Source organism: Urocitellus parryii, chromosome 7, assembly GCF_045843805.1.
Source record: "Urocitellus parryii isolate mUroPar1 chromosome 7, mUroPar1.hap1, whole genome shotgun sequence".
NCBI classification, from domain to species: domain Eukaryota; kingdom Metazoa; phylum Chordata; class Mammalia; order Rodentia; family Sciuridae; genus Urocitellus; species Urocitellus parryii.
In genome coordinates, this window is record NC_135537.1 from 39,279,922 (window position 1) to 39,291,573 (window position 11,652).

Here is an 11,652-nt window from a genome sequence, read left to right on the forward strand (position 1 = left end):
GGAAAACAGATCTAAGAGAAGATTTTCTGAATTATTGATAATAACTGAGAAGCTTGAGAGAAGGCATTTCAGTGTTTCAGTTTTTTAAAATGCAGGATGAATAGGCAGAAAATATGATATGGAACAGAAGGAGACATTTTAGAGACAAGAGACTAGTAGCAATAAATTAAAAATGATATGAAACATGGAGCTTATCAAGGGAAGGACTGCAGTGAAAGTGTTTTCAAAAGACAAATATTAAGATTAAGCATTACTGAAGGAAAAGTAGAGATCAAAAACTTAGGAAAAAAATAATTTTGCATACAAAAACAAATCTAGATCAAAATATATGAAGAGGTGAGGAATGAAACCCTAACAAATTATCTCACAAAAGACTAAGTCCTAGGGTATTGGTTTAAAACAGAAAAACAGAAGTGAATTTAGATATGACCTTCTGTCTTGCCAAGCTAAGTTTCTGCACCCAATTAATTAACTGTAGAGTTATGACAGGATTGGACATAGATTCTGAAATAAGAGATCATACAGAGAGAGAGAGAGAGAGAGAGAGAGAGAGAGAGAGAGAGAGAGAGAGAGATATCACACAATGTTTCTTCATCAACATGCCCCTATGCCCCAATGGCACTAACAAACAAATGCTGACTGTTAACCTCATATATCAGATTACAAAACCTAACTACAGAATCAGACTTCATCTTATATAAAAGTGCAGTTTTACTTTATTGGACACCATAACAATTGACCATCTACCCAGAGTTTCTGATCATGGCACTAAAAATGCCAGCCTAATCCTTCACAGGGTACCTGGGATACTCCTTTGGCTCGAGCAGGGAAGCTCTATATTCACCAGCAGAAACACTAGCTTTGACTAAAGAATGGCTGCACAGGGAAGGACCACAGTGTCCTCATCTAAACCTACATCACATTACTGATATCAATAGTGCTGGTGACAATAATAACAGCTAGTGTTTATCAAGTATCTGCTGTGTGCCAGGCATTTTACAGGCAGTTAATCAACATCATCTCTGTCACAACCAATTGCAAGATGGAGTATTATCAAAATGAAACAACAACAGCCCAGAAAGGTTAAGTTACTTGCCCAAGACTACACAGGTTAAGAAGCTGCAGAGTCAGAATTCAAACCAGGTCTGCTAGTCCCAGAAAATGATGATGTTTCCCCTTGGCCAAGCGACCTTGTGAAAAGACACCCAAAATGAGTCTACATCATATCAGAGGCAAAGGGTTGGTAGGAAAGACTTTGATAAGATATACAATATATCTTATTGTAAGTTACAAATAAAGGCTAAAATGAACTGCTGTGTAGGAAAAGAAAGGAGAGTCCATAATTCACACTTCACAACAAAATATATTCTGGATGATTAGAATTAAAGATTAAAAAAAAGAAAGAAAAGAAAACCAGAAGGACTTATGAGAATCTTAAATAAGCAAACAAACAAATAAAAGGCAACAATCTCAGAGTGGGGGAAACTTTCTGAAGTATGGCATGAAACCCAGAAAGAACCACACAACAAAACAATCATTAACAAATACAAGGAAAGTGATGAATGTGGAAAAAATATGTGCAACTCATAAAGACAAAGGGCTAATTCTTCTAATCTACAAAAAGCAATCCATAGAAAGAATAATGGACATATAAAAACAAACTGAAAAATAAGCAAAGCCCATGAAGTGGTTGTTTACAAGGTGGGAAATCCAATGGCTCTCAGACAAGAGAAAAGATGCTCAACCTCACTCATGGGAAGAGATGGACAAAATAATACTCAGAGATTGTTTCTTATCTACCTCATTGACAAAGGGAAACATTTAATGACTGAGATGGTGAGGATATGAAGAAATGGGTAAATATGCACCCTTATAGGTTGCTGGCTGTAGTATAAATTTAAACCTCTTTTATAGAGGGCAAATTAGGCAATATATTACATTTATAAACTCATATACCCTATGACTAAGCAATTTCACTTCTGGGAATTTATCCTTCAGATATATGTACAAATTACATATGTATCAGCTTGTTCTCTATGAAACCGTATATATTCACAAAAGATGGAAAATAAGCTGAATGCTCGCCAAAAGAACATTGATTAAATTGAGGCTTAGTCTCATGGTGGAAAATTAGGCGGACTGAAATTAAGAGTGAAGACCATATTTTGCGAATTAACCATTTCAGAATAATTTCAAAGATATCATGAAATTTTAAAAATACTGCAGAAAAGTGGGTATAACAAGCAACTATTTGTGCATATGAGGGCACATATATAGGGAATATAAATTACGACCTGTGCTTACAGCTGCATAGACTATCTCTGGAAATCCACCCAAGAAATGGTGACACTGATTTTTCTACAGAGAGGAGAAATAAGAAGAAATAAGGATATAAAACTAATAAAATTGCCATTTTGTAAATCTTGAGCAATTTTAGAAAGAATCAGGTAGTCTAGTTTCAGGTAGAAAAAAGGGTGATGAATCAACTAGCAAGTCTGGAAAGTTGACAGTTTCATATTTATCTAATCAGAAAAAAAAAAGCATCAAAGATGGACAATGAGGCTTTTAGATAAACTGAAAACACACAGTACAGGAAAATAAAACTTCTGCAAAGATTAAGTGGTGAGTTTCCGGAAGAAACTTGAGTCCTATCTGATTAGAGGACCCGCCTTCACACCCTTGTGAGTTTCCTGAGTCCAGAGAGGGTGCATCTGTGGCAGTCAGCACAGCCCTTATAAGTGGTGGGGGGCACAAAATGAAGCCAAATGCATGATGAGGCTGCCCAACACCCCTGCTGGCCTCATGGCAATCTGAGACTTCGTGGCCCTTCTGTAAGGCCTGGTATGAGACCATCTTCTTTAAACTCCAAATAACCCTGAGATGTAACTGTACACCAAAGTATACAGAAATTTTCCATGGTTAATCATAAAAAGGATCTTGGCCATAAAGGCCATATAGTGACCCTAGAAACCCCACACTTGGGGACAAGAACCAGTATTTATGGATATCCACCATATTCTGTGCCCCACTGAGCATGCTAACTGCTTTGCGTGTGAGTTCACTCAATCTTCAGAGCACCCTAAGGGGAGAAATGATCAGACTCTACATTTTATGATGAGGTCTGGCTTCAAAGTACAAGTAGGAAGTCTTGGTATGGTGACAAGGAATATATGCAAGGGCAAGAATGCCAGCTGTGTGTCCTTGGGCAGATTACTTAATCTCTCTGTGCCTGTTTCCTCCACAGTTAATAGAGGGCTGGTAATAGTCCTACCTCACAGGGTCATTGTGAGGATTATCACTTAACACAGGTACTTAGAACAGTGCCTCAAACAGAAGAAGTGTCCTTTATTACTAGTTCACAATATCTGAATATTCTTTGTTTATGGCCACTCATTCCTTCACCTAGTTAGTGTCTATTACTGGGTAGGGACTACATTGGGGGCTGGGATGATCAAACATGACCTTATTCTTAAGAAGATCACAATTTTAAAAAAAGACATATTAGGATGGTCTTTCTATAAAGGAAATGTTTTTATAAGAACTGAAACCTAACAGAAACAAACTAAAGCCCTGCTTGGGATGTTGGCATATGCCTGGCCCTTCTCACGTAGGCTTTGTGAGCAGGCAATGTAGTTTACACATCCCAGGGGAGATGATAAATTGTGGCCCCCATCTTGACTGCTCCTGGCCTCAGGATGACCCCTCCCCCACACGCTTTGCTTTATAGCAACAAGAAGGAGACTTTCAGTCCCCAATTGGGGTACTGTGCCCACTCCCTAATTTCTATTCTGAGTCTGCTGCAGCTACTAATAAGACAGCTCTGCCTGTAGCCTCTGAGCTTCCCAGAGAATTTCCCTTTGAGCTGGGATTTTCTTTACCTGCCCCACAGTTCCAAAGAGAAAGAGAGAGCCAGGAATACCTTTGAAGGATGAAGAAAATGAAGCTTCTGGCTTCACAGCCAATACAGAGGTCAATGCAATTTGGTGCCAGAGGCTGGGGAATGCTAGTTCTAGGTCAAGATTGCTACATTCAACAATAATGATCCAAATTTAAGGCTTCAGGAAACAAAGTCCTCTTCCCTCTCTGCTAAACTTTGGGGGTGCCCTTGACATGTACCAGGACAGCACTGACCACAGATGGTGAAAACATCTGAGATACAGCTTAAAATAAGGCTAAGATTGAAGCTCTGCAGGGCACAGGTCCTCCCTGTTCCAAGGAGATACCTCTCATGCCCAGCACAATGCCTGGCACATGGCGGGCACCCTCAACATAGTGGGTGGCAAGAATGTGCCAGATGATTTGGCAGAATGGGCCAAACAACTCAGAGAATGTGAGAGAGAATCACAGCCAGAGTCTACTGACAGTGATTCCCCTGTTCCCTTGCAGAGGGTTAGCCACAGGGGCCAATAGAGACCACCAGCAAATAGCTACAAGCCCAATCAAATTTTCAAACACCTTGATCCCTGTCAAATACTGCTTCAACTAGTACAGGAAACTACCCAAAGACAGAATGTCCTAAAAGCAGAGGAAATCTCAGGAAAGCCATGAGTTAAAAAAAAAAAAAAAAGAAAAGATGAAATTTTACACTCAGATCCTGTGTGAATTCAGACTCCATGTCAGTATGATGTCTGATGTGTGACTACAGGCAGCAGATATGGAGACTTCAAGAACCCAAGGCCAAATCATTCACTTCACATAATCTTGGGACAATCCTCTCCCTGGCCAGGTAGCTGAAAATGTCTAGCTTTCATGACTCCCAAAGCTTCTAGGCTAATTGTCCCTCCCTGTTCCCATCATCTCCTTCATTACCTTTAATATATATATATATATATATATATATAATTTGTAGTTGGGCACAATATTTTTTATTAATTTTTTATTTATTTTCATGTGGTGCAGAGGATGAACCCAGGCCCTCACATGTGCTAGGCAAGCACTCTACCGCTGAGCCACAATCCCAGCCCTCCTTCATTACCTTTAATGAGAGTCCTTGAAAATACTTAAAAGGGTCAAGTCTAGCAGCCCAGTCATTGGTTTTTTTTTTTTTTTTTGAGAGTGAGAGAGGAGAGAGAAAGAGAATTTTTAATATTTATTTCTTAGTTCTCGGCGGACACAACATTCTTGTTGGTATGTGGTGCTGAGGATCGAACCCGGGCCGCACGCATGCCAGACAAGCGCACTACCGCCTGAGCCACATCCCCAGCCCAAGCCCAGTCATTGTTAAGAACCTCTCTCCCTGTAGAAAATGTAATCCTGGGCAACACAGCAGACCCATGTCAACCAGCTCTGTCAACCATCTTCAATCAATTTTAAAGGAGGTTATGATGTTTGTCAAGAATTACTGCTGAGACATCAGCTAAAGAAGAATGGGGCTTTTTCCCCCAAGTTCTTATTGGATAAATGACTTCTTGTGTTCCATTCACTTAGCATTTATTGGGCATCTATCACAGGATGATTAAGATATTGGGCTTCAAGAAATTATCATAGAAACAAATTAACATAGAAACAAATATTACATTAGGAGAGATACAATAATAAAAGGCATTTAGATGTATAATAACATTCTTCTGTGCTTCTTGGAATATCAAGAAAGATATCTGGGAGGGGAACCATTCAAATGGGTTGTAAAGGGTGCCAAGGGCTTGTGGGTGGGCAGGAAGCACCAGGGGGTGCTTTCCAGGGAGAGAGACAGCAGCACTGGGTGCAGGCCAGGGAACTGCCTGGGCCTGTTGGGTATGCTGTGTGTGTGGCTAATAGAAGAGGGAGCTGCAGAAGCAGATCTACCTTGTAAGGAAAGAGCTCAGAATCAGATTGCACTTCCTATAATGTAGTAGGCTCCAGTGAATGATTATAAGCAGGGACAGATAGAATCCCAATTTTGATTTAACAGATCATGAGGGCAGATGTGGAGGATGGGCTGCAGAGACATGGAGTCAAGGCCTGGGAGCCTGCTATTCCAAAGGGCTGGGAGTTTGCCGAGCTAAGACTTGGGAATGGACAGAGGAGAGCGGCTCCACAAGCTGTGAAGGGCCAAGTAGTCCTTGATGAAGTAAGCCAGATGGTGAACCCCAGGATGGCAGAGACCTGAGCCACATGTAATGGGAACTACAGAATTGAATTAACTGGAATGCCAGCGTTGAGGAAGCAGATCAGATGGACCGGACTAATCCTGGTTTCTGGATTAGCTGAGATTGAAATACTGTAACTTCCCTATAGAAATCTGGAGCAACAGGGATATCATAAGATAAATTGTGTTATATTTGGTAACAGGATTATAGCTGAAGTGTTTAAATACAATTATTCGAAACAGACCAATTTGAATTAAGGCTGTTTACTAAAGAGGGGTCTAAGGGGCAGCAGCTCCTAGAAATATAATCTCTCTGGGATAAGGCACCATCTAATCCAAATAAATACTGGAGTCACCCAGGTGCCTATTCACTACAGATGGCCCCAAAGAAATATATAATATGGACCCCTTTAATAAACTTATAATCTTAATGAGGACAAAAAAAACCAGAAATAAGTTTAAGGAAAAATATTAAAAGATCCTTATTTAAATCCAATTTTTAAAATGTGATTCAAATAGTAACTAGGGAATAAAAATGGTACAGATCAATGTTAACTGGACCTCAAGTGCCACCTACACAGCACTGTGTGTTCACCTCCAGTTTAATCCCAATACATAGTCACTATAGATGATCAATTAATACTGCTGGTGTTAGGGAACAAGGACATCCAGGACTTCTGTTCTTGAGAGAGAAAGAACATGATGTATATAAGGAAACAGGACCAAGACAACTGAATCAGCATTATCAGGAGACATTTTCAAATAGGTTATTTATATGGTCAAAAGGGAAAGAACAGGGAAGGCTGGCAAGGATCCATGAGAGGATCATACAGAAGGTCAAAACATGGCCCAATGATAAAATGGCCAACTGGAGTTCCAAAGCCAATGAAGGAAATTAAGTAAAAACCATTATTAACAAATAACTAAAAACAAAAAAATCAAACATCTGTCCATTTCCCTGTCCTTGTCTGTCTCCTTAGTTCCATATCCAGGAGAAAACTAGCATAAACAAATTGCTAATCATTCATCTGCAGAAAGGCCATCTCCTCTAGGCACGGAATGATTTTTGTTGTGCAAGTGCTAAGAGAAGCTGATTCACTCTGCAATGGCAGGTACCCCTTAGAGGTGGGATTCTACTAATATAATTTAGTAGATTTTTATGTTTTCAAATCTAAACATTGGGTTTTAACAGCTAAGTCCATCTGGTATTTCCAAGTTTCCCCACCTTGAAAAGTGAATATGAGGGTACTCAATAATTATTATGCTCTGAGCTGATGACAAAGGTTTTCCTTGTCTCACTTTTGCTGAACAAACCTATAAACATATACCTAACCATCTACTTTTCAGAAAGACTAATTCTAAAAGGATGGCAAATGGGCTCTTAAGGAAAGGATGAGGGGACATCTGACACTTTTAAATGATGGTGATAGGAACAGGAGATTTAGACACCATGGTATGAGTTGGTTTAGTTTCTATCTGTATTAATCAGCTTTGCATCACTAAAATATAATACCTGACATTATGAAGAGGAGGCTTATTTAGCTAGTTTGGGGCATTCAAAGTCTAAACTGGTGAGGGCTACTCCTTCAGGTTCTATGGTGAGGGCTACTCCTTCACTGAATCCCTTCATGTCACGGTCAGCCATGGTATGTGTGGTCAGCGGGTATGTGTGGTTAAACCTCAAACCAAAGGCAGAAAGACCATGAAGGGACAACTGTGCTCCATTGAAAACTCTCTGATGAGATTTCAGGGGGATGCATAAGAGCAGCTCCCAATGACCTAAGAACCTCCCACTGGGCCTCATCTCCTATAGGTTCCCAATAGCACCACCCTGGGACCAAGCTTCCAGTCACAATGGATCCTTGGGTGAGAGTCAAATCACACCCAAAACATAGCACTATCTAACAAAAGAACTACTGACAAATCCAAACTTGTCTCAGACATCTGTGCAGGGCATCTAATCCTTCACAATCTAAATTCACGCGGGGTCTTTGCAGCATTTGACATTACCCAGGTACTGCTTCTCACATATTAGTAATGACCACCCCCAAAATAGTCTGTTGTTTTAGAAATTAGTCTTTGCCAAACAAACTTTAAGGAATATTTTAAAATTTCTACTGAAAGAATTGCACTGAACAGTTATTTAACTAAAAATCCTTATAAAATAAGGATAAGGTACTATGATCATTACAAATGATCATGTAATGCATAATTTTCCTTTGTCATTACTTTCAATCTTTCTGAAGATAAACCTATCATTATACTGTCCCACTTAAAAAGTGACACAAATTATAAAAAGATACAATGGGTATTAACTCTATTAATGGAGCTTATGATTTTATATAAGGTGAAACTTCATATTAATTATTCTTCATTATGTGATTTGTTTCTTTATGAAATTAAAATAAGAAATTAAATTGTTATCACTTTTAGAAAAGGCCACAATCTGAAGTTCAGACTATGGGTTTTTAAAAATTATTTCTGACAAATGGTTAAAATCCATATTAATTTTTCATACTTTCACTGCTACAATTTGTCAACTGCCTTGGCAGACTAGGCCATAAAAGAGAATTTCCAGAGGAATGTGACTTTCAGTATTGAAGATTTATTTTGAAGGGGTCTACAAAAATATTAAAGATAAAAAGTTGAAACAAATGGTTCATTCTTGCTTCTCATCATTTAAAATAGTATAATTACTTCTCTAATTTCCATCATTAAAAACCCACATATAAAATGAAGTTAAATTGAAGGTAATGTGAAACAAGCATGTATATTATCTAATGTCCATTTTTCTAATCCTTTTTCTCAATTACAGAGCATTCGATATCCTCATTCAGTAACAAATATAATTTAGAAAACACTGGCCTTCAATGAAATCATGTAATAATAATAATAATAATGTCTCTTAAGTACTTAACATTTGCTATCCACTGAGCTAAACACAGATTACCTAAAAAGGAGAATTTAGTTCTCATGACAACAATCCTGTAAGGTATCAGTACTAGGATCTTCATTTTACACACAGATAAGGAAACTGAGGCTTAACAAAATTAAGTGGTTACATAGCTATTAAATGGTAAAATCATGTGAAATGATGAAGTATTTGAGGATAATCATAATTAGAGTTAAGAATAATTTCTCTCTAAAGCTAGAAATACAACTGATTAGATACTGTAGAAAGGTCTGGTCCACATAGCATCAGTCTTTACAGTAACAGTAGCAGTACCCTCAGTTATTAAAGAGTAAGTGTTACTTATGCTTTTTACTCTCAGTTATTAAAGAATAAGTGTTACTTATGTTTTGTACCTTTAGATGATTCATGAAAATAAACACATAGGGAATGAGAGTCAAATGGACTATGGAGGTAAAAAATAAGTATGATGTGGAAGGATATTAGATATTTTATGAAAATCTGAAAAGTTGCAGTTATTCCCAAGAGAGGCACCCCTAACAATTGGGGGGGCAGGGGATGACAATTTAGTTGGTGGTACAAATTTGTCTCATATGTCACTAGACTTCTAGTAGCCTTTACTCTCCCATTCACTAAATACTGGAAGTTTCCTTAGTACATGTGATAAGCTGATATACCCCTAAACATTTTCCCCCAACCCTCATTAAGAAGCATTGATTGTTGGGGGAAAAAAAATCAGGAAAGAACTGATATTAATTGGGCATGGTGAATCAGATACTTTACTCAATGTATTCACACATTTATTTTTAGTCTTCTTAACCCTATATGAAGGTAAATATATATTTTATTAGTTGTATGAGGTAAATACATATTTTATCCCTATTTTATATATGTAGACCCTGGCACTCAGAACAAAATTTAAAAAAAAGAAAAAGATTGGAAAAAAAAAAAAAAACAGTTTTGAAACTAGCAGTCTGGTTCCAAAACACTACTCTGGGTTGAACCTCAGATCTTTAATGGTGTTGCAAGCATGACTTTCCTTTCTTTAAAGAGTTTCACTCAGAAAACAGAAATTGTTTTAAATAGGAACCAGGGTATGTGTGCCATTAGGAACCAGGCACCAATTAGCTCCCTGGTTGGAGCTCAGGGGTCACAGGTGCAGTCTAGAATCACATGGTATGGGTGTTCAAGAGTTGGGGTAGGCAGCTCCTGTGAACAGATATTAGAAGGGCTTTTGAGCATGTGAGTGTGTATGTTTTCAGGGGGAGTTGTGTTATGTTGTGTAAGGCTTATGTGATTTGTTTAACACGTACAGCATTTACATTAAGGCACCAGACATTATTATAACTGCATGACAACATGTCATTTAGGCATGTATGTCAGGTGAGGAATGGGCAGGGTGTGCACTGCATGGTGGGGCTGGTGTGTGTGCAGCAATGTGCATAAAAGATGATAGCTGTGCTGTCTAGAGCAGCAATTTGTGTTGTGATATGGATGGTGCTGGGAGGGGGCGGGGGGGGGAACTGAACACTAGAGGATGTGTGTGCAGTGCATATGTAAGGTGCTGCACCCAAAAGACCATGTGGTGCATTTTTTGGGTATGTGTGCTGGATAGTGCTGAATACTGGAGGAATTACACGGGAAGGGATCTGGGTTGTGTCCCGGCCTGTGTATGGTGCCTGCAGGAGGTGTGCAGTTGGATGTTTTATGAGTATAGTGGTGTGTGCTGAAAGTGGTGCATTCGAGATGATTCATGCGGTGTGCTGAAAACGGACGGGGGCTGGAGGGGCTGCAGAGGAGGACGCCAGTGTCGTGACGTGTGCGGGAGTGATGCTGAATGTGTGTGTGTGGCGGGGTGAACGATTGTGCTAGGTGACCGATTGTGCTAGGTGACCGGCGTGTGTTCTTGGTGTGGCCGGAGGCGCAGTACAGGAGAGGTGGTATTTAGAGGTGGGGTGTGGGGAGTAGGCTGGACGTACAGTGGAGACACCGGGCGGGTGGAGAAGCTGTGTAGGCGGTGGGTCTGCGAGTGTATGTGCGTGAAGCAGCCAGCCCGCTTCCTCACCCCGAGCCACACGGGGCCACCCTCCCGGCGACCGCCTCCCTCTCGCCTCTACCCTTCGCCCTCCGGCGCGCCCCGCCGAGGCCGAGCCCGTCCCACCTGGTGAAGGCGAAGTACATGAGGCTGACGATAGTGAAGCTAAGCAGAGTGATGGTGTGCGGCCGATAGAAGAAGTCGATGGTGATGTCCTCCACTTGCTGCTCGTTGATCATCCGGAAATGCATTTTATAGTTCACATCATCCTTGCTCAGGGTCCGGCTCCCCACGCAGGACGCCATGGCCCGTCTCCCCGTCCTGCCGCTGTCCCGGCGGCCCCGGCCCGCGAAGGCTGGGACCCCGGCAGTGTTGACCAGCCGCAGCGGACAAGCAGCCGGATGGCGGGGCCGGGTCTGGCGCCCAGCAAAGGCTGGGAACAGGGGGAAGGACAGGCGCGGGAGGGCGGGGTCGCGGCGCCGCCGATTCGACCTGGGAAGGGGGGTGCCGCCGGCCGGCCGCCAGCTGGCCTTCGGGCCGTAGCATCTCTAAGCACTCTCTGAGCCTTCAGATTGCCACTGCGAGAGGCTCAGGAAATTAGTGAGCGAGAGAAGCGCAGCTGTGGTCCCCAGCAGGCTC

At 40.9% G+C, this 11,652-nt stretch overlaps 1 protein-coding gene across 1 annotated transcript in view; it reads right to left on the bottom strand.

Moving 5' to 3' along the window:
• Ptdss1 (phosphatidylserine synthase 1) overlaps positions 1-11,428 on the bottom strand; it is a 60,240-nt gene extending 48,812 nt beyond the window's left edge. Inside the window, exon 1 of the mRNA XM_026383114.2 lies at positions 11,140-11,428. Within this exon, the coding sequence (XP_026238899.1) occupies positions 11,140-11,318 (179 nt within the window). The 5' untranslated portion in view covers positions 11,319-11,428. The remainder of the gene's footprint in view (positions 1-11,139) is intronic.
• Between the last annotated feature and the right edge of the window lie 224 nt (positions 11,429-11,652).